At 43.7% G+C, this 23,052-nt stretch overlaps 2 protein-coding genes across 3 annotated transcripts in view; one reads left to right on the plus strand and one right to left on the minus strand.

Annotated features, from left to right (window-relative positions):
• EMG1 (EMG1 N1-specific pseudouridine methyltransferase) lies at positions 1–7,030 on the plus strand. The gene is made up of 6 exons (XM_049882361.1): positions 1–236; positions 5,210–5,311; positions 5,416–5,557; positions 5,925–5,983; positions 6,064–6,213; positions 6,610–7,030. Exons 1-6 carry the CDS (start codon positions 69–71, stop codon positions 6,721–6,723), a joined length of 735 nt encoding a protein of 244 aa, XP_049738318.1. The 5' UTR covers positions 1–68; the 3' UTR covers positions 6,724–7,030.
• A 101-nt stretch (positions 7,031–7,131) lies between these two features.
• LPCAT3 (lysophosphatidylcholine acyltransferase 3) overlaps positions 7,132–23,052 on the minus strand; it is a 48,618-nt gene continuing 32,697 nt past the window's right edge. Inside the window, exons 2-13 of one of the 2 annotated variants that reach the window (XM_049882358.1) lie at positions 14,166–14,273; positions 13,124–13,230; positions 12,463–12,556; positions 12,274–12,311; positions 11,676–11,854; positions 10,592–10,700; positions 9,749–9,835; positions 9,488–9,654; positions 8,665–8,812; positions 8,428–8,586; positions 8,197–8,324; positions 7,132–7,496 (exon numbers count right to left, since the gene is read on the minus strand). In XM_049882358.1, coding sequence (XP_049738315.1) covers positions 8,208–8,324; positions 8,428–8,586; positions 8,665–8,812; positions 9,488–9,654; positions 9,749–9,835; positions 10,592–10,700; positions 11,676–11,854; positions 12,274–12,311; positions 12,463–12,556; positions 13,124–13,230; positions 14,166–14,273 — 1,313 coding nt within the window. In that variant the 3' untranslated portion in view covers positions 7,132–7,496; positions 8,197–8,207. Of the gene's footprint in view, positions 7,547–8,196; positions 8,325–8,427; positions 8,587–8,664; positions 8,813–9,487; positions 9,655–9,748; positions 9,836–10,591; positions 10,701–11,675; positions 11,855–12,273; positions 12,312–12,462; positions 12,557–13,123; positions 13,231–14,165; positions 14,274–23,052 lie in introns of both variants that reach the window. The other variant, XM_049882357.1, reaches the window with a different exon arrangement.

Below are 23,052 nucleotides of genomic sequence, written 5' to 3' on the forward strand. Positions count from 1 at the left end.
GCGGCGCGAGGTTGTAATCTGAGAAATTGATATAAAGACGTTGGCGCAAGTTCCGGCCCGCTTGCAAGATGGCTGCGCCCAGTGCTGAATTCCAGCTTCGTGAGCGGCGCGGTGGAGAGCAGGAACGGGGCTGGGATCCTGTGGCTCCCAAGCGGCCCCGACTCGGGGCGGGAAGCAGGATTGGAGGCCGTAGGCTCATTGTGGTGCTGGAAGGGGCCAGTCTGGAGACAGTCAAGGTAGTTTGGGACAGTAGTTTGGGAGCTGAGAACGGGTGGATTGATAGGCTGGGACTCGGTGGAATGAGGGTGAGGGGCTTAAAGTGACTAGAGAGAGCAGAGAGAGGTGAAACATACTTTTGGCGAAGAGATGGTTTAATTGGTTTAACATTCTGGTTGGGCAGTACTCAATTTTTTCTGCCGTTATTGAACCTTACTCCAGCCCGCATCGTATTGCTTTCAGTTGTTTTACTGAGATTTTGTGTGTGTGTGTGGCGGGGGTGGGGGGGGGGGACGACGAACAAAATCATCTAAAGGGAGGGGCCACTATCCGTCCGACAGGTTGTCTTACAGTGGTACTGTGGTGGCTTGTGTGTTGCTACGATGCTGGAAGCTATGCCACCGGTATTTAAAATACCAGCAGTGTCACCCATGGTTCACAGAGTTTCCAGACTAAGACAGCCTAGGAAGAAAGGCCTGGTAATCTATTCCCAAAAATTAGCCAATGAAAACCCCGTGGATCAGGATATAATGTTCAACTGGGCTCAGACATGCCAACCATCGCGAAGATGGCGCAGGATTGGGCAGCTTAGTTTTATTTATAGGGTTGTGATGAATCAGAACTCAGCTGATAGCAACAATGGGAGGAGAGTTTCCTCATCCTATGTCCCAAGACTGTGGTACATAGGATCGCTCTGAGTTGGAACCAACTCGACAGCACCTAACAATAACAACATATCCCAAGACAGGTCACTGGGCAAAAAATGAGAAAGGTCATTACCCAGTTGGCATAGTGGTTAAGTGCTACGGGTGCTAACCTGAAGGTCAGCAGTTGGAATCCACCAGGTGCTCTTTGGAAACAAACCCTTTGGGGCAGTTCTACTCTGTCCTGTCGGGTCGCTATGAGTTGGAATCCGTCTTGACAGCAGTGGGTTTGGTTTTTTGGTTTTAGTAAGACTCCTGCCTGCTCTTTTATTTGTAAGGATTTCATGTTTTAATTAGTTAAAGGATGTCTGTACTCTCACTCTATATTAATGTTCACCTTGAAACACTGCCTGGACCAGATTCTATTTTAAGACTTCTACATCCCTATTTTTGCCTAACATTCAGCTCTTGTTCTGAGTAATAAATCCAGCAATTCCCTGTTTTAAAACTTTGTGTAACTTTCTCATTCCCTTCGACTCTTGCTTTTCTTACTCTTTAGAGCTACTTATTCAATGAGTAGGTCCAGGAGAAATAGGATTGGTTTAGAATTCACACCTGGATTTTAATCCTGGTTCTTATACGTATTTTAAGTGTGTGATCTTAAGAAAATAAGCTTGTCCTCAGTTTGTAAAATGGCAGTAATTCCTTAACTGTGAACCACACAAGGAGTTTGTGATGAAAGTGCTTTAAAAGTAGTACCTTTTTGTAATAATCTAAGGTGTGATTCTTTTGCCTGTCTTTCCTCAGTTACTATGGCACTTTATTAAGCTTGCATCCTAGAATACTGGCTTTTTTTTTTTTTTTTTGAAGTGGCCAGCTAATCAAGCTTCCTTTCATTTTCTTCTGTAACTGGTATTTCTAACCTAATTATGGGTTCATATTCATCTTTTACTTACTTGCTATCTTTCTGTTCTATTAACTCTGGATGTTAACTTTGACAGTGGTCGTGTCAGCTATCCCTCAGGTTGTAATTTACAAGTGGAAAAAGCATGTCTTTTGTGGCAGCACAGCACAGTGCTTGAGAATGTAAACTTGCACTAGGCTTCCTGGGTTCAAACCCCTCCTCTGTTATCTACTGGTTGTGTGACCTTAGGCACATCACTTAACCACTTAGTTTTTTCATGTATTATTAAAAAACCCCAAACCAAATCATTTGCTGTCGAGCTGACTTCAACTCATGGTGACCCCATGTGTGTCCAAGTAGAGCTGTGCTCCATAGGATTTTCAAGGGCTGATTTTTTGGAAGTAGATCGCCAGGCCTTTCCTCCGAGGCCCCTCTGGGTGGATGTTAACTTTTTGGTTAGCAACTAAGTGTGCTGTTTGCACCACCCAGGCTCCCTTCGTATATTACATGGGGATAATAATAGTACCTACCTCATAGGGTTGTTGGGAGGAATAAAGGGGTATGTGTAAAGGGCTTAGAATACTGTCTAAAACCAAACTCACTGCTGCTGAGTCGATTCTGACTCATAGCGACCCCATAGGGTTTCTAAGGCTGCGTATATCTATGGAAGCAGACTGCCACATCTTTCTCCCACAGAGCCGCTGGTGGTTTTGAACCACCAACCTTTTGGTTAGCCGTTGACTGTTTTAACCACTGCACCACCAGAGCTCCTTAGAATACTGTCTGGCACTTGGTAAATCATGCCATTTTTGTTATTTTTTCCAGATTCCTTATTAAGAAGTTGAAAAGGTCATAGCCAAATTGAAATTCTTAGAGCATGCTCTGAAAGAATTTAGGCCAGCTTGTCATCAGCGGTACTTCGGGGTTGTTGTTGTTGTCAGGTGCTGTCGAGTCAGTTTGTAGTGACCCTGCAGGATAGAGTAAAACTGCCCCATAGGGCTTCCAAGAGGCAGATGGTAGATTTGAACTGCTGACCTTTTGGTTAGCAGCCAAGCTCATAACCACTATACCACCACAGCTCCACTTCAAGGGTAATAGAATTCATAGCTGGTTGAAATTGTCATCGGTCTGTACTGTCATCTTTTATCTTCCTTGTGCTGGCTCCCTCCTGCTTCTGCTAGCCTCATCTGGGCCTGAGCTCTACATTTATTCCTTGTACTCCAGCCTCATTGGCCTTCTTTAAGTTCTTTGAAAGCACAAAGTTCTCTTTTACCTTAAGGCCATTGCACAGATTGTTCTATATCTGGAAGCTCCCTTTACTCAGCTCTTTGCCTAATTCCTACTTATTTGTTCGTTTATTTAACAATTATTGAGTTTCTAGTTAAATATTACCTTCTCAGAGAAATGACTCCCCTCCCTGGTATAAATCAGATCCTCCTGTTATAATCCTTTAACCAGCTCTTTACTTTTCCTTCATAATGTTTATCAGTTGAAATTAAATATTCATGGGATTGTTACTGTTTCTCTTTTCCATGAGAAGGCTCTATGAGAGCAAAGAATTTTAAAAATTCTTTCTTGTATTCACAGTGCCTAGCAGAGTCACGGCACAGGGTAGGTGCTTTGCAAGTCCTTGTCAAATCAGTGATTATATGTAAAAATGTTACTTCTCCATAGCTAAATATGGCATTAAAAAAGTAATTTTCCAAAAATGATACTGGTGAGGAGTGGGCTTCTCGGATCAAATAGACACATGAGACTATGTTGACAGCTGTCTGGAGGGGAGATGAGAAGGCAGAGGGGGACAGAAGCTCGCTGAATGGACACGGAAATAGAGGGCGGAGAGGAGTGTGCTGTCTCATTGAGGGAGAGCATCTAGGAGTATATAGCAAGGCGTATATAAATTTTTGTATGCGAGACTGGATTTGTAAACTTTCACTTAAAGCACAATAAAAATTAAAAAAAAATTTTCTATCCTTTCACTTCTCTGCCCTACTTATCTCCTCTTCTTTAGAACTCTGGGTATTTTCTGTTACTGTGCCTTTTCCATTCATTCCCTGATTATTCTAGTTGGTGATTTACAAACTTTTTAACCACAACCCACAATAAAAAAAATTGCATTGTAAGCCAGTACACACATTCAACTATGTGAAACCAAAGTTTTTTGAACCATTACTTATCTTTACTACATGGGAAGTGCTCTGCTATTTTTGATTCTGTTTCATTAAAAGAACAAAAACCCTGGTTATAACCTACTAATGGGTTGTAACTGGATTATTCTATTCAAGAGGTTCTTTTTTTCCTGTAACTAAGGGTGTCCCATGGGCTGACTTCTTGGTCTTTTCTTTTTCCTCTGTACTTATTCTCTGTGCCATTCCTGCCATTTTAACTAGTCAGTGTCAAAATCTACATCACTTGCGCCACCCGCAAACTTTTTGGAACCACGTATCTCAGGATGCTGCAGGACATACAGATGTTCTATAGATGTGTTAAAACATAGCCTTTCAAAAGCTGTATTTATGCTTGCTATGTTTTAGAGTTTTAACCGATCACCCTAGTGCTCCTTACGTCTCCAAATTGCGATTATTTCTTTTGGTTTCTTTTAGCTGCTACAGAGGTTGTCCAGATCTTTATCATCAAACTTCCAGCTGGTGTCTTTTCCGGTATACACAGAGTTGCCAGGATAATATTCGTCAGTCATTCCCGTCATGCCTCTTACTCCCGAATTATTCGTAGCCTTGTGCTTGTTACGTGAGGATTCTGTAGCTTACAAAGCCGTTTCATAATCACATTTGATCACTGCCTTTCAGTGTCTCAGTTCCCACTTTTTCAGAGTCATTTCCTTTCCTGTTTCTGCTTTTTCTTGACTCCCATTCATACCTTTGCTCACATTAGTCTTTAGAGTGGGAATAACCTCCCTTCCTCTTTGTTTTACTTCTGAGAGATGTATTCCTTGATTAAACTCCCTCCTGTATCCTTAGAATTTTCATACTTCTATTCAGTTTTATTCTTCATTTGTGCATGTTTAAGCAAACTGAGGGTTGTGACTGTATTTTGCCCATACACACTTATTGCTCCTTGTGATAAACATAAGCATTTAACTTTGCTCACTAGCCTTAGTTTTACTTGGTTTCAGAATCCCTCACTGGCCTTCCCTAATAGCCACAGGTTTTAAAATTAAACCCATTTGAGATCATGTGAAGTCACAGGTGTGCCCTTTCTCCTTTTTCCTCTAGTACCAGTTACGTGGAATAACATAGTAACCCCTGAGGGGCTTGCCGGGCCCCACCCACGGTTTCTGATTCAATATGTCTGAAGTAGGCTTAAGAATTTGCCTTTCTAACAAGTTCGCAGATGCTGCTGCAGGTTTGGGGACCATACTTTGAGAACCACTGGGTGAGGTAATCGGAGCTTATGTTGCTCTCTCATGTTCCCTGCTCTTCTTCAGGTAGGGAAGACTTACGAGCTACTCAACTGTGACAAGCACAAGTCTATGTTGTTGAAGAACGGACGGGACCCTGGGGAAGTGAGACCAGACATAGCCCACCAGGTAACTCCAGGGACAGAGCTCACACCCCTTGAGCCTTTGTATGGAGGGTAAGAGCGTGCTGCTTGTCTTTAGCTTTCATTGTGCTTGGTTTCCGCCTCTCTCAGAGTTTACTCATGCTGATGGACAGTCCTCTGAACCGAGCTGGCTTGCTACAAGTTTACATCCATACCCAGAAGAATGTGCTGATTGAAGTGAACCCCCAGACTCGAATTCCCAGAACTTTTGACCGCTTTTGTGGCCTCATGGGTGAGAAGCCTTAGGACTTAAAGTTCAGTAGTGGAGAAGGGAGAAAGAGGAAAAAGGAGAAATTAAATGTGGAAGCTTTAAGCTGGGGCACACAACATGATTGATAGCAGTTCAAGGACTCTCATTACCTTCTGTGTGGAGGGAAATACCACTCTCCTGCCTGGGTTCCTGGCAGTCAGAAAGGGAGCAGCTGAACCCGTCAGCTGTCCGGCTGGTCACACACTGGACAACTGCTTGTTCTTACAGTTTTGTAGTCTGGATGCAAAGGACACACAGAGCCCACCTACCTAGGGGTTTCTTCAGTTAGATAACTAACTGGGCAGAAGAAATGGGGCCTCCACCTAGCTCTGAACTTTTCCCCCCCCAGTTCAGCTTTTACACAAACTCAGCGTTCGAGCAGCTGATGGCCCCCAGAAGCTGTTGAAGGTGAGCTACTGAAACCCACTGGTTGGAGGTAGGGTTTTGAGAATGTTACTGGGATTGATGTTTCTTTTTTTTTTCTTTAGGTAATTAAGAATCCAGTGTCAGATCACTTCCCGGTTGGATGTATGAAAATTGGCACTTCTTTTTCCACTCAAGTCGTTAGCGATGTACGAGAGTTGGTGCCCAGCAGTGACCCTATTGTTTTTGTGGTGGGGGCCTTTGCCCATGGCAAGGTAAGGGCTTAGATATCAAGGCAACTGGCCCCCCCAACAGGAGGGTAACGCCTGTTCCTTTTTAGAGCTGAGACTTAGTACAGGATTCATAGAGCAGTTCGCATTTTGACAATCCTTGTTCTTACTAGTTGGGAAATAAAGGGTAGGAACAGAGCCAGAATACAAATGGAAGTTCCACATCCTGCCCCAGGGTGCAGCCTTTGAGGACTGTTGGAATATTTGAAATAATCAGAGCTAGGACCTCCTTCATCCTTTGTACAACTGTGGTGTTAAACAGCACACTGAGATATTAACCTAGCTATAGCCATATTTTTCCTGCCTAAAGGAGAAGGGCTCACCCTGCTACCTATTTCTGCTGAGAGGCAGAGTCAGCTGACAAAAGTCTTTTCTCCCTAGGTCAATGTGGAATATACAGAGAAGATGGTGTCCATCAGCAACTACCCCCTTTCTGCGGCCCTCACCTGTGCAAAACTGACCACAGCCTTTGAAGAAGTATGGGGGGTCATTTGACAGTAGAAGACCCTTGTTCCGAAACAACAAAGACTGTTGTTATCCCCTGACTGTGTTCTGAGCTGACTGCTGGGAGATGACCTTCCTGCACCGAGACTGTGGAGTTGGGGGAAGCCAGGGCTGTATATTTGCTATTGGTTTTATCCTATAAACATAGTTCTTACAAACCCAGTTGTTCTTTGGAGGTTCCTAAACTTAGTGTCTAATGGTATAAGGTGTTTGCTACCCTCAGATTTCAGGTGAAGATGGGAGGTTCCAGTCTTCTTAGTTTGGTTCCAGGCTTTGAGGTTAGGCCTCAGCTCCAAATTCCCTAAATTACTGTGCTCTGAAGGAGAGAGCCCTGATTATTTCAACAATGGCAAGTATGGAGAAGAACTGTGTCAGAAAGAAGGCAGCCAGGAATACTAGCAGTGAAAAACTGAATAAACAGAAGTGATTTTATCTGGTACAGTTCCAAGGTAGAAAAAGTGGAGCAGGCAGGGGCCTTGTACCCCTTCCCTCCCCCCCATGGGGGGGGTGGTGATAGCGGTACATATACAATCATAGTAAATTGGCAGAAGAAAAACACAACAGATTCCTGGCTAGAGGGGGAGAGATAAGGCAACGTGCATGGGGGAGCCCAGAGGGGAGACATGGACCCCTCTACTCCTCCCACAAGAGTTTCCCCTTTGGCCCCAAATGAAGACTTGGCTGGCAGCAGCAGCACAGCTAGGAGTGCCATGTCTTCCAACTTCCTGGCTTCTGTGTTCTCTGTGCTCTGGGGCGAGGGAGTCCTGTGAAAAGGGAGACGAGTAGTTTCTGCGTCAGTCCTGCTCTAGGCCACCTGCAAGAGAAGAAGTTTGACTGGCAGGCTGGTTAGAGTTGCTGCTCCTAGTCCCTGACCTGAAGCCCTTCAGCATCTTCCTAGCATGCCTCAGTAAATCAGAATAGTCAGTGCCCTACGCTGTGTTTCCTGGTAGCTAGGCTACCTTGAAATTCACTCCAAGTTACCAATACTAATACATGGCCGTTGTACAACAATCAAAAAGATATAAGGGAGTGAAGTAAGTGTCCCTTAGTGGCCGGGGCTGTTCAGTGGTAGAATTCTTGCCTTCCATGCGCGAGACCTAGGTTTGATTCCCGGCCAAAGCACCTCATGCACAGCCACCACTTGTCTGCCAGAGGTGGCTTACATATTGCTATAATGCTGAATAGGCTCCCCGAGCTTCCAGACTAAGGTGGACTAGGAAGAGAGACCTGGCAATCTACTTCCAAAATCATCCACTGAAAACCCTATGGATCACAATGCAACACTGTCCAAACTGCACCTGATCATGGGGATGGTGCAGGACTGGGCAGCTTTCTGTTCCATCGTGTATGGGGTTGCCATGAATTGGGACTGGCTTGATGACAGCTAACAACATCTTTTTTTCAATCTGTTGTGCTACTCTGTAACCTGGCAGTTTGAGCTTAGCTGTAGGGAAGTCTACTTACCAAGAAATGGGTTATTCCATTTTCTTTAACTTCTCTTTTCTTGGCACCATTGCTTTGTGAAGATAAGGCAATATGACTAGTAGGCTCAAGAAAAAGGTATGGCCAAGAAAATAAATGGATTTATACACCTGTGGAGAGATACAGGCCACTGAGGTAGAGGGCATGGAACATCCCTTAATGCCTGAGGCGTCACTGATTCCCTCCCATCCTCACAAGCAGGCCTTCACTTACCTTAAGCCATTTGTCCCATGTGAAGAGGCAGAAGGCAGTCATTGAGTAACCCATGAAGAGCCAGTGGATGGTCTGTTGCACCAAATAGAAGAAAGGCTGTAGGGCAGTAGTGGAGGCCAGGTTGCTCAGGGTTGGGCTTTCTCGAATTAGGCGGGCAGCCTGGGGAGGAAGGACAGAGGTCATGAGAATCTTGTCCCTTTCCATACTCCCCTTTCATCCATTACCCTTGAGGCGTACCTGTCTTTCCACGATAACAATGAGGAATTCCATCTGGAAGCAGATCAGGTATCCTGAGTGTAGGCCATGCCAGAGGGCCAAGAATAGCAATGAGAGACCCTGGGATAGTTCTTTATTTCCAAGGAACTTCAGTCTTTTGAAGAAGTAACTAGAGGAAAGGTTGGGTCAGGGTGAACCTCAGACCAGGCCTTGCATTCCCGCCATCCTGCTGCTAGGTTTTCAGAGCCCTGAGGAGTGGAGTGGAGTGGAGCTGGCTCCCACTTGTGGCCACCGGGGGTTAGGGAGGCAGTGCTAGTGCTAGGTGATTAGCTTCAGAGATGAAAGGCAGTTAAGTTGATGACTCACAGTTTAGAGACAGAAAACAGACCCAAGGCTTAGCTGGGTGATCTTGGGCAAGCCACTTCATTCAACAGATAATGACTGTGTGCCTACTGAGTGCCTGACGCTGGGACCACAGTGGTGAACACGATAGACCAGTTCTCTACTCGTGCTGCTTACATCTCTAGTGGTGGGACAAACAAGCAAACAAACAAAGATGCTTTTAAACAATGCAATGGAGAACATAAAACCAGTGGCCGAGCTGGGATTAAAACTTGGGACTCTAGGCACTTGTACATCTTGTTTTCGTTTTTCAAATATGACAGGGATTATTTTCCTTTCAGAGAGGGGCAGGGAAACAAAAGTTAAGTGTGTGTGTGAGAGGGATTGGAGGTTCTACCTGAGGGGGAAAAGATGAATAGAGGTGACCTAACAAATGCCTGCCCTCAAATCCAGGGATGCAGTGGAAAGGACTAGGGCACAGATGTCCCCTCCAGATGCTTACCGGGCCACCCAGGCATTGGTATTGATGTTGAAAGAGCTGATGGTGCCAGTGAAGCGGGGGGTTGTCTCGAAGAGCCACACCTTCATGTTAGCACAGGCATCCCACTTTGCCTTTCTATTTTCATCAAAGCCATTAAAACCCAGCCCTGTCAAAATGCATACTCCTTCCTGAGGGAAGGAACAACTGTTAGGGTTCTTGCCACTCTCCTCACCTTCCCTACAGCTTGTCTACGTATCACCCTGATTATTCTTCTCTACTTACTGTGACTAGCCAACAGGTGACGTATTTGTACAGCACAAACTTGCCCCAGATCAGCATGTACATGCAGCGGAACCAGAAAGGGCGGTTCTTGAAAGAAGAAACACGTGTGCTAACATTAGGGCTATCACATAGGCACACTTCCGTTAACGTTCTCCCTTTTCGAACTTGTAGCTGACTATTTCATACTTGTCAAAATACTCCTGCCAGAAGTCCACCTCATTGTCTGGCCTACTTGCCTTTATAAATAGGCGAGTATTATCCATTCAGTGATGCAGTGAGCATCCATTCATCTTTTTCCTTGGAGAGTCCCAGGGATGACACTGTCCTTAACTCTTCTATTGAATGCCTTCTTTGGTATGGCACTAAGCATTTGGAGTAGTAAGTTCTGAGGGACTTTTACATATCGCATGTTCAATGTTAGTTTAAGGAAACCTACCCAGAGTGGCTATGGAACTGTTAAAAGCCTTTCAGCTCCCTTGATTTTCTGTTTCCCTAGCAGCTCCCAAATCCATCAGTCAGGAGAAAATAGGCTGGAGAGGATCAGAAGCGGCTGGGCTTCAAAGAGTCACTTGGATGCAATAAAGCAAGCTAGAGGTGCTCCTGGGAAAGGGAAGGGGTGCTCAAAATGCACCTGGCACAGCCCTGTGCCCATGAAGGTCGTTCAATGCTGGCTGATGACCGTGTTTGGCTGGCACTGACACCAACTCTCAAAAGATCTAGAGCAAAACCAACATGCCATTTGTAGATCGTGTGACCTACTTCTTTGCTGTCTGTAGGGATCCATGCCTGTCCATTTTCTATCTCTGATACAGTCAGACTGCTGCTGCTGTAGGACCCACTCACCTCATAGTCATCAGTGAGGAGGTAATCTTCTGTGATGTGGGGGCTGAGCAGAGTGTAGCCCACTAGGTAGACAAGGCCCAAACTCAGGCGCTTGAGAGCAGGTATGATGCTGGAAAGGAACAAATCAGGTCACAGAGGGGACAGTCTATTTCCTTCTCCCTCTGTGCTTAAATTATGGAGAGGAGTGTTTCAGGGTGTGCTTATCCACCTGGAATGGGATGAGTAGCTCCATTGCCTGAGGTCTATACTCAGTCTCAGGCTAAGTCAGCTACTCCGTGTGTTTGGATGTGAGGAATGGTGAATGCAACAGCCTGTTACACGGAAGATAAGGCTGCAGGGCAGCAGGTGTGCATGAGTCATGTGGTATTTCACCACTCAGGATACTCCTGACCTCAAGGGCTCACCAGGCTTCTTAATCTACATTGCGACTGAAAATCCCATGTAGATAAGGTAATAACAGTAACCAGTTTTAAATCTGCTCCTTCCTATCTTGGTTGATTGATGCTGAAACACAGGTTAGGCAAGTTCTCAGTGAAGGGATTCTTTTAAATTCTCCACTATATATATATAAAATAAAGCCCTGTTTAAGAGCTGGGCTGCTAACCAAAAGGGTCGGCAGTTCAAATCCACCAGCCACTCCTTGAAAACCCTGTGACAGTTCTACTCCATCCTAGAGGGTCGCTATGAGTGGGAACCAACTTGATGGCAATGGGTTTTTGTTTTTTTTTTTTTAATATATATTGAATTAAAAAATCTCTTTTTTTAAATGAGAAAATAGGCTTTAGAGACAGGGACATTAGTGGTTTAGGTAAAATCCTGTGGCATAAAAGTAAATTTTCATGTTTGTACTTAAGGGTCAGAAAGAATGGCTGGAAGTGACCTAGGCTGAAGAGGGCCCTCTCCCATCAGTGAGCAGGCACAGTGTGCCCATCACACCAGTCCAGAGCCCATGTGGCACAGGCCTGTGTCCCAGGGCCATGCTGGAAGATGCAGTTGGGACTGGCCTTCAGGAAAGGCACTTTAGCAGTGGTTTGGTACTGGATGAGACACCTGCACAGAGGTCTTGACCAAGAGGGGCAATTACCTGTTTGGTGTCTTCCCTGGCATGTCAGTCAGCTGTCCCTGCACCAGCTTCATGTAGTGGTTCATTGAGAACTGGGGCCCTACCAAGAAGGCCCCATAGAAGTAGGAGAAACCAGCAACTTCCAGCAGGGAGGGAACACCCCGTATGGCATATTTTTGTTGCTCAGAGGACAAGGAATTCTATGCCGAGAAGAGAATGAATGGTTCAGGAAAGCCTTGAATCTCCCCACAAGAGCCAGTTTGAGTGTTCCCCACCCTTGTTCCCCACTGAACCGTGGGTCCTCAAATAGCCATCCCTTTGGGAGATGATATGGAGAAAAACAGATGCTCTACCTGGAAATGAGCATGTGTATGGGGTAGCTTAGCAAGAGCTGGCTGTTGCTACTTTTCCAAATCCCCTGAGGCCTTGATCTCTGAACTTTGTGCAAGAGCTGGATCCTGGGCAAATTAGATATGCTGATCCTTGCTCAGTGCTATATGAAACAGGGTGGCCACACAGGTTCTGCCCTTGGTATTCAGGTTCTGTCTGTTGGCAGCAATAGCCTTTCTCCTTCCCTTTGGTTAAATCCTAACCTCTCTGTAGAGGAATGGGTACTTACCTGATCTTTCCCTCCGTCAAAGTAGTCAATTGTCAAACCTGAGCAGAGAGAAAAGGAGCAGTAAAGCAGAGAGTGAGGACTCTGAGTGTAGCCGCCGGGAGTGTAACGGGGGACAGCATGGACTAAGTCTTTGGTCTGATCGAGGAGGAGCCTAGGTGTAGAAGGGGAAGGCAGTGAGTTAGCACTCACCAATCAACTTCAAAGTCAGAACACAATGTGGCATTGTCCACTTGATATCGTAGTTGCCAGTGGCAGTGTAATAATATCCAGCCAGAAGGTAGACCTAGGAGAGGGGACAGTATTTATTTTACCATCATTACTATTTTATTTTATCCTGCTCTGAAATCCAATGTATTTAATGTTTCTTTTCTCCCGGTTCTATCATTATGTCTTAAGAAATCCTACAAATGAAGAAACTAAACCTATACAGGGAAGAGACTTGCTCAAGGTTTCTAAGCAAAACGAGGGCTAACCTGAGATCAGAATTTAGGCGTTTAGATTCTGTAGCTCATTCCGAGTTGGTTTTCTGCCTTGCCTTAAGTGACTCCCCTCATGTACAGCTGAGATAATCTTGGTCAGAATCAAAGAACCTTAATGGCACTATGCAAAGGATTAGCTGGCTACCTATTCCCTTGAGGTAGGTGAAGCATTCCACTGCATGTGCAGGTGAAATCTCTGGGGCCTGTGGTAAGTGGCCTTCCCAGAATCATACTGCTGATAAGTGTTAGGAGAGGGGATGAGAAATTAGGTCTCACAGTTCACTGCTTTTATTATCCCACGCCCCCCACCCCCCAAAACTGCCATCTGCTGTGACCTGAAGTAACTGAGCTGCTAAAGGAAAAATGTTTACCATCTGGAAGCAAAAGGTTGTGAGGACAGCAGTGATGGTGCGGCCCATCAGTCGGAGTATGAGGAACTGAAGCACGACACACAGCACGGAGTGGTAGAGCTGGTTTCCTGGATGCAGAGAAGACAGCAAATTTCAGCCCTTTTTTTTTTATTTTTGGCACTCCCACCCTTCCTGAGACTTTTAACCACAAAGAAATAACTTTGCTAATAGGATCCTTCTCTTTTTCCACCCCCTAGAATAATCTCATCTTTTTGAAGGAAAGCTTGTTGAAAGAAGTTTGATCAATAAGCCAATTAGAGTTAAAAGCTATTGGGCGGAAAGAACTGTTTGAGAACAGGGAGCACCCAAGCACCCCTCCGAAGCGATAAGCTCCTCTCGTTACAGCTCTGATTAGCTTATACACAGTACAAACGGTGAGGGGATTTCCCAAGGGGCCAATGTAAGATGATTGGTTGTCATTCACTTAACTGACAGGAGGCAGACTATGTAAAAGCAGGACTTTAACTTGGACTGGTTTATTAAGTGTGTGTGTGTCTGCTCTCTACAGGTTAGTTATAGCTTATCTAATTATTTAAACTTTTCCCAGAACTGTTTTTATCATGAGTTTTTAGTTTCTGGGAAGGGTTAAGAGTTAAATGGGGGAGGGGGAAGGGGGCATTTTCTTTAACAGGTTGGAATTAGTTGTATAAATATAAGGGGTTATCAGGTGTTATTGTTTATTTCTGAGTATCTGAGCTGAGAACTGATTCTGAGCGGGGACTGCTTGGATCTCTCATTCAGTTACAGCCATAGCAGAGAGAAACTGATGCCTCTCTGTTGATGGTACCACTGGCAGAGGTACCACTCTCGAAATGCTTTTATGTGGTAGAAGAATGTACTTGAAAGGAAAAGTTAAGCTGTGTTGCTGTTCATCAAACCCTCTCTTTGCAGACAGAGCATTATAACTTCCCTATCCATTGAATTCTCTCAAGGACATTTTGTTCAAGTCTGTTTCTTCCCAGTTCCCTCTATCCTAGCATCACTGCTAACTTAGTTCACTCACCAAAGTTAAAATAAGCAATTGAGAGGCCTGTAAAGGTGTGGAAGAGATGGATGAGGTAGCTGTCCTTGTAGAAAAGGTAACGTCGATAAAACAACGCAATGGGATAACCTGGAGGGAGAGAGAGATGAGAAGAGGGTTACTTGTGCTATCCCAATATTGTTTTGAAAGTTTATCTAGCATGAAATTCTGGCCAGGAAGGAAAAAAATACATTATATGAATGTCAGAGAAGATGATAATGGTACTCCAAGAATCAAAATTTTTTTTTTTTTAAATAAACCTAAAAAAAATTTTTTTGTTGTTGTTTTGAATATATACAGCAAAACATACACCAATTCAACCGTTTGTAAATGTACAATTCAGTGACACTGATTACATTCTTTGAGTTGTGCAACCATTTTCACCCTCCTTTTCTGAGTTGTTCCTCCCCCATTAACATAAACTCACTGCCCCCTAAGGTTCCTATCTTTTGAGTTGCTGTTGTTACTTTGATACCCATATAGATAGTTCTTAAAAGAACATTAATGCTTAAGGTAGACCTTTTTTTACTAGTTCAATAAAACTATTTATTGTGCTTTAGGTGCAAGTCTACAGCTGAAGTTAATTTCTCTACAAAAATTTATACACATATTGTTATGTGACCCTAGTTGCAATCCCTATAATCTGACAGCACACTACCCCTTTCCACTCTGCGTTTCCCGTGTCCATTCAACCAGCTACTATCCCCTTCTGCCTTCTCATCCCGCCTCTGGACAGGAGCTGCCCGTTTGGTCGCCTGTATCTACTTGAACTAAGAAGCACACTCTTCATGAGTATTATTTTATGTTTTATGCCATTTACCCATTGCCATGAAGTCGATTTCGACTCATAGCGACCCTAAAGGACAGAATAGAACTGCCCCATAGGGTTTCCAGGGAGTGCCTGGTGGATTCGAACTGCCGACCTTTTGATTAGTAGCCGTAGCTCTTAACCACTATGCCACCAGGGTTTATGTTTTATAGTCCAGTCTAATCTTTGTCTGGAAACCCTGGTGGCACAGTGGATAAGAGCTTCATGCTGCTAACCAGAAGGTTGGTAGTTTGAATCTACCAGGTACTCCTTGGAAACTCTGTGGGGTAGCTCTGCTCTGTCCTACAGGGTTGCTATGAGTTGAAATAGACTCAACAGCAATGAGTTTTTTTTTAATCTTTGTCTGAAGAGTTGGCTTTGGGAATGGTTTTAGTTCTGGGTTAACAGACAGTCCGGGGGCCATGTCTTCTAGAGCTCCTCTAGTCTCAGACCATTGTTGTTAGGTGCCATAGAGTTGGTTCTGACTCATAGCGACCCTATGTACCACAGAACGAAACACTGCCTGGTCCTGCGCCATCCTTACAATCGTTGTTATGCTTGAGCCCATTGTTGCAGCCACTGTGTCAATCCATCTTGTTGAGGGTCTTCCTCTTTTCCGCTGACCCTGTACCTTACCAAGCATGATGTCCTTCAGGGACTGATTCTTCCTGACAAATGTCCAAAGTATGTAAGATTCATTCTCGCCATCCTTGCTTCGCTGCTATTCATAAGGTTTTAACTGGCTAATTCTTTTCAGAAGTAGACTGCCGGGTCCTTCTTCCTAGTCTGTCTCAGGCTGGAAGCTCAGCTGAAACCTGTCCTCCATGGGTGACCCTGCTGGTATCTGAGTATCGGTGGCATAGCTTCCAGTATCACAGCAACACGCAAGCCCCCACAGTACGACAAACTGACAGACACGTGGGGGTTTCGGACCATTAAGTCTGGTCTTTTTACATGAATTTGAGTTCTGCCCCCATACTTTTCTCCTGCTCCATCAGGGATTCTCTGTTGTGATCCCTGTCAGGGCGGTCATTGGTGGTAGCTGGGCACCATCTAGTTCTTCTGGTCTCAGGCTGGTGGAGTCTCTGGTTTATGTGGACCTTTTGTCTCTCGGGCATATATATATATATGGTGTTTTTAGTGAAAGTTTACAGTTAAACACTCTCTCTCTCTCTCTACAGTGTTTTTAGTGAAAGTTTCTCATACAAAAATTTATGTGACCCTAGTTACTCTTTCTGTAATGTGACAGCACACTCCCCCTTTCCACTCTGGGTTTCCCATGTCCACTCAACCAGCTCCTGTCCCTTTCTGTCTTCTTATTTCGCCTCTTCACAGGAGCTGCCCATTTAGTTTCATGTATCTACTTGAACTAAGAAGCACACTCTTCACGAGTATCATTTTAGGTCTTACAGTCCAGTCTAATCTTTGAATAGTTAGCTTCAGGAATGGTTTTAGTTCTGGGTTAACAGAGTCCGGGGGCCATGTCTTCTGGGGTTCCTCCAGTCTCAGTCAGACCATTAAGTCTAGTCTTTTTACTAGAATTTGACTTCTGCACGCCACTTTTCTCCTGCTCCATCAGGGACTCTCTGTTGTGTTCCCTGTCAGGGCAGTCATTGGTGGTAGCTGGGCACCATTTAGTGCTTCTAGTCTCAGGCTGCTGGAGTCTCTGGTTTATGTGGCCTTTTCTGTCTCTTGGGCTACGATTTTCCTTGTCTCTTTGGTGTACTTCATTCTCCTTTGCTTCAGGTGGGTTGGGACCAATTGATGCATCTTAAAAGGCCACTCACTAGCTTTTAAGACCCCAGATGTTACTCACTAAAGTGGAATGCAGAACATTTTCTAAATAAACTTGGTTATGCCAATTGACCTAGATGTCCCCTTAAACCACAGTCCCCAGACCCCCGCCCCTATTACTCTATCCCTCGAAGTGTCTGGTTGTGTTCAGGCAACTTCTTAGTTTTGGTTTAGTCCAGTTGTGCTGACTTCTCCTGTATTGTGTGTTGTCCTTCCCTTCACCTAAAATAATTCTTGTCTACTATCTGGTTAATGAATTTCCCTCTCCCTCCCCACTCTTCTAACCATCAAAGAATGTCTTCTGTGTTTAAACCTTTTCTTGGGTTCTTTTAATAGTGATCTCATACAATATTTGTCCTTTTGTGACTAATTTCACTCAGCATAATGCCTTCCAGATTCATCCATGTCGTAAGATGCTTCTTGGATTCATCATTGTTCTCTATCATTGCGTAGTATTCCATTGTGTGTGTATATACCATAACTTGTTTATCCATTTGTCTATTGATGGGCACCTAGGCTGTTTCCATCTTTTTGCTATTGTGAACAGTGCTGCAATGAACCTGGGTGTGCATATATCTATTCATGTGATGGCCTTATTTCTCTAGGATATATTCCAAAGAGTGGGATTGCTGGATCCTATGATACTTCTATTTCTAGCTTTTCAAGGAGTCACCAAATCAGTTTCCAAAGTGGTTGTACCATTTTACATTCCCTCCAGCAGTATATAAATGCTCCAGTTTCCCACAACCTCTCCAACATTTATAATTTTGTGTTTTTTGGATTAATGCTGTTGGGGTGAGATGGTCTCATTGTAGTTTTGATTTGCATTTCTCTAATGGCTACTGATTATAAGCATTTCCTCATGTATATTATTTGGTTTTAAGAAGGCTTCAGGGGATTTTTTTTTTTAATAATTTTTATTGTGCTTTAAGTGAAAGTTTACAAATCAAGTCAGTCTCTCACACAAAAACCCATATACACCTTGCTACACACTCCCAATTAGTCTCCCCCTAATGAGATGGCCTGCTTTCTCCCTCCACTCTCTTCGTGTCCTTTTAGCCAGCTTCTAATCCCCTCCAACTTCACATCTCCCCTCCAGGCAGGAGATGCCAACATAGTCTCAAGTGTCCACCTGATCCGTGAAGCTCACTCCTCACCAGCATCCCTCTCCAACCCATTGTCCAGTCCAATCCACGTCTGAAGAGTTGGCTTCGGGAATGGTTCCTGTCCTGGGCCAACAGAAGGTCTGGGGGCCATGACCACGGGGGTCCTTCCAGTCTCAGTCAGACCATTAAGTCTGGTCTTATGAGAATTTGGGGTCTGCATCCCACTGCTCTCCTGCTACTTCAGGGGTTCTCTGTTGTGTTCCCTGTCAGGGCAGTCATCGGTTGTAGGCGGGGACCGTCTAGTCCTTCTGGTCTCAGGATGATGTAGTCGCTGGTTCATGTGGCCCTTTCTGTCTCTTGGGCTCATAATCACCTTGTGTCCTTGGTGTTCTTCATTCTCCTTTGATCCAGGTGGGTTGAGACCAATTGATGCCTCTTATATGGCTGCTTGCTAGCGTTTAAGACCCCAGACGCCACTCTTCAAAGTGGGATGCAGAATATTTTGTTAATGGATTTTATTATGCCAATTGACTTGGATGTCCCCTGAAACCATGGTCCCCAGACCCCTGCCCCTGCTACGCTGGCCTTCGAAGCATTCAGTTTATTCAGGAAACTTCTTTGCTTTTGGTTTAGTCCAATTGTGCTGACCTCCTTCAGGGGGTATTTTTGTTCAAGCTTCAAAGATTATCTCAGGGCAATAGTTTAGGGGGCCATGTAGCCCTCATGGCTCCAAAACATCTGGAGTCCATGAGAACTTGAAATTCTGTTCTGCATTTTCCTCCTTTTGATCAGGACTCTTCCATAGAATCTGTGATCAAAATGTTCAATAATGATAGCCAGACACCATCTAATTTGTCTGGTCTCATGGCAAAGAGGCAGTTGTTCACGGAGGCAATTACCCACACAGTCCATATCCTCCTCCTATTTCTACCTGAAAGTCTCCTTTAGTGAAGTGTCTATTCATATCTTTTGCCCATTTTTTAACTGGGTTGTTGATCTTTTTGTGGTTGAGTTTTTGCAGTATCATGTAGATTTTAGAGATCAGGTGCTGATCAGAAATGTCATAGCTAAAAACTTTTTCCCAGTCTTTTTACTCTTTTGGTGAAGTCTTTGGATGAGCATAGGTGTTTAATTTTTAGGAGTTCCCAGTTATCTAGTTTTCCTTCTGCATCCTTAATAATGTTTTGTATACTGTTTATGCCATGTATTACGGCTCCTAACGTTGTTCCTATTTTCTCTTCCATGATCTTTATCGTTTTAGATTTTATATGTAGGTCTTTGATCCATTTTGAATTAGTTTTTGTGCATGGAGTGAGGTATGGGTCTTGTTTCATTTTTTTGCAGATGGATATCCAGTTATGCCAGCACCTGTTGTTAAAAAGACTGTCTTTTCCCCATTTAACTGTTTTGGGGCCTCTGTCAAATATCAAATGCTCATATGTGGATGGATTTATGTCTGGATTCTCAATTCTGTTCCATTGGTCCATGTATCTGTTGTTGTACCAGTACCTTCTCCTACTTCTGATTCTCCTCCTTCCTCTGTTGAAAAGTTTTTTAATAAATACAAGTTTAGAACTGAAGATGTTAATTTTATATTGAGGCAATATAAAACTGGGACCTAAGACTAGGTTTCATTCATAGCTCATTAAATACTGCTAAGGATTTTCAGTTAATTGAATTTTTCTTAAATGATACAAAGAATTGAGGGTTCCCAACTATGCTCCAAAAACACTACTTTACACCTTTATGATGTGTTATAATTTCATCACTTCTCCGGCTTGCAAAGGATTTATGAGACAGATTATTAAGAGGATAAACATAAATTAACACCAGGCTACATAGTGGGCTATCATAGGGATATGTGTAGATACTGCTCACATACTGAGGTCTGGGCATCAACCAAATTATAAAATCCATTTAGTTATACTGGAAGATGTCTTCTAAAGCTGTGATTCAGAGTTGAAGGGCCGTGAATGAGCTACAGGGGATATCCTGATGGGACATGAACTGATTTATGCACAGCCAAGAGTTGCTTACTGAATTAAAACGGGTCAAGAACATTTGGTATTCCTAAACTAAAATGAGCATGTTCCAAGGTTTTACTGCAGACTCACATTCAGTGTTCTATAACAAACCTGGCTGATGAGCTTGCAACATTCCTACTGCATTAATGTACGTGGGAAGAACTGGAATCCCTACTGATTTTTGGAAGGACACTTTACCTATCTTATTGTACAATTAGTGTTCTCTGAGTTGGTCATGGGTCTCAATTGCTGCAATTCTTGCTTTTATATCTGAAATTGAAGTTAGTTTATCTTTATCATTTGCAATATACTTTATTGTGAGTTGTTTAGTTAGCTCTGCAATGCTTACAGCAGGATCAGACATAATGGATAAGCTCAATTATTTGTTAAATGAATGTTAATGGAAAAGCATATTTATAGCAACAGTAGTTTTAGCTTATATCCTTCTAGTCTTTTTTCCCCATACATTTTTTTTTTTTTTAACTTAAGGTCAACCATTTGATCTTCTTGATGCCAGGATTTACTGGTGTTCTTTGACAGCTGTTTCCATAATGGTTACATTCTGTATCAAATTTATAGTTCCATTCATGGAGTTAATTTCATAGACAAATTGTGATGGTGCATTCCCCACTCGTTCACTTGACAAATGTTTACTAAATGCCTACTATGTGCCAAGTATAATGGGGGAGGGATGGAATATGATGGTTTATCTTCTAGCTTGCTGAGATGAAGTGATATAGAATTACTAGCTCAAGGGAGAGGGAGAGAGACAACTATGACCCTTTCACAGTCAGATGAACAAGCCTAAGAAACAGGATCAAGTCTCCCTACACATCGCCTGGGTAGAAATTTGGCAGGGGCAAAACATCAGGTTAGTAGCAAGTATTGCTAAGAACCACAGCCAGGTACTAGAAATATACAGTTGAGATTCGACTGCCTTAAATCTTTTGCTTTTTATTTTAAAATTTTTTAGGAATAAAGGTATAAAAGAATAGAAACAGTATAATAGGGATCCTAATTATCCAGAGCACCTACAGATAAGTTCTGGATAGCTAAAAGTTTACCTCTTTAAGCACTAAAACCCTTAACTATATGGAATGCTCAAAACTGAAAAATACAACACACGTTATTCTGCCTCCTTAAATTGAATATAATTTGACATTTTCTTGGTTATCTGGGTCACAGCCATTTAAAGTTACTATGGCTTTATGGCCTACTGAAGTGTGTAAAACGGTTTGCTCTGACCCTAACAGGCTTAGACTGTTCTGAATTCTAAGTTCTTATAGCTCTTATGCCTCATTCCTTGCTATTCAGGGATTAATAGTCACTTCTTGAGCTTTCAGTGTGCCTGCCAAGAATAGTTCCTTTCCCTACTTCCAATTTACTGCAGGCCCTAGAAACCATAACTTTGATTTAAAGGTGTAAAAAGAGAAATAAGCTCAGAGTAAGGGTCTTGGGTGCTTTTCTTGGATAACATCTGGCCACTCAAAGGCCTTTTTTTTGCTATCTCCTGCTTTTAGGTGTATTTTGAGGAGTAGAAGTTGTTGAGTTCCATACAGGTGAAGTAGTATAGCACACTAGTGAACACATCCTGTTGCCTTAGAGTCAATTCTAACTCATAGTGACCCTATAGGACAGAGCAGAACTGCCCTACAGGGTTTCCAAGGCTTTACGAAAGCAGACTGCCACATCTTTCTTCTGAAGAACGGCTGGTGGGTTCCAAGCAACAACCTTTCGGTTAACAGCTGGGCGCTTAATCACTGTGCCACCAAGGGTTCTTCCTTTTTGTGAAGATTGTGAGACTTCATCTCACGTACTTTGGACATGTTATCAGGAGGGACCAGTCCCTGGAGAAGGACATCATGCTTGGTAAAGTAGAGGTTCAACAAAGGAGAGGAAAACCCTCAAACAGGTGGATTTACGCAGCGGCTGCAACAATGGGCTCAAGCATAGCGACGATTGTGAGGATGGTACAGAACCGGGCAACGTTTCGTTCTGTTGTACATAGGGTTGCTGAGAGTTGGAACCAACTCGGATGGCACCTAACAACAACAGTTCACACATGATAAGAAGATGGAACAATGCAGAGAAAAATACAAAAAAATGCAGTAGGCCTGGTTACCAAGAACATTAAGACCATAGCAGAGAAAAGCAAGGCCTGCAATGAAGCTGCAAAGGGGAGGAAGGAGCTGTGCTGGGGTGAGTTGCTGTGACGACCCAGTACTGACTTTAAGTGTGTAAACACTGAACGTTGCTCTTGGCTGCTGCTCAGCTCAGCAGGCTTTGGACCCTGCCTGCCTAGTCACTGTTTCAGGGATATGCTGTTTTTTGGGAAGGTGTTGTTCTCCAAGCTGTTTCTAAATCTTAATGCTTTTTGTGGGGGCCAATGCTTAATACGGTAGGTGGCTACAGTCAGAATCACCTGAAGAATCTATAAAAAACAACCAAGCACCTCATTCCTCACCCAGCCACCTACGTGATTCTGATTCAGTAGGTCTGAGTGGGAAGGGATCTGTACCTTAAAAAGGTGCCACAAGTGATTCTGATGTGTAGCCAGGGTTACACTAAAACCCTAGTGCAAGGCAGCAGTACTTAGGCGGTCTGGAGAATAAAATTCTCAGCTTGATGACTGGGGGTTGCTGTCTTTCCTTTAATAGCACCAAATAGGCAGGGGTCCCAGTCTATAAACCTGGTCCAGAGCCTTTAAGAAGTGGTTGGAATCCTGCAATTGTTTCTTCTTTTTGATTGTTTAAAGGGGGGCCTTCAGAAACGTATTAGTAGATGAAGGATGATGACCTTAAGTACACCCTAAACCCGAGGAGCCCCTGCTAGAATGGGAGCTCTCCAAAAGCAAAAACTAGGACATTCAAACACTGTGATCCTCAAAGCCGACTGCTGGAATGCATTTAATTTGGTCCTCTTCAGGGGTTGTATAACATGAAGTGTATAACAGCTGTATTCTCTAGTTTACTCAGTTCCAATTGCCGTTTGAGTCAGGGACCGGGATCTATCGTGACCTAAATTACTAGAGGAACCCACCCTTATTTCCTGTATGGTAGTTCTGAGATCACCTATTAACACTAAAGGTTCTGAGATTTCATTTGAAGAAAAGAAATGGGCTGTTTTCATTAAAGTCT

Source organism: Elephas maximus, chromosome 4 (genome assembly GCF_024166365.1).
Source record: "Elephas maximus indicus isolate mEleMax1 chromosome 4, mEleMax1 primary haplotype, whole genome shotgun sequence".
Taxonomy (NCBI): domain Eukaryota; kingdom Metazoa; phylum Chordata; class Mammalia; order Proboscidea; family Elephantidae; genus Elephas; species Elephas maximus.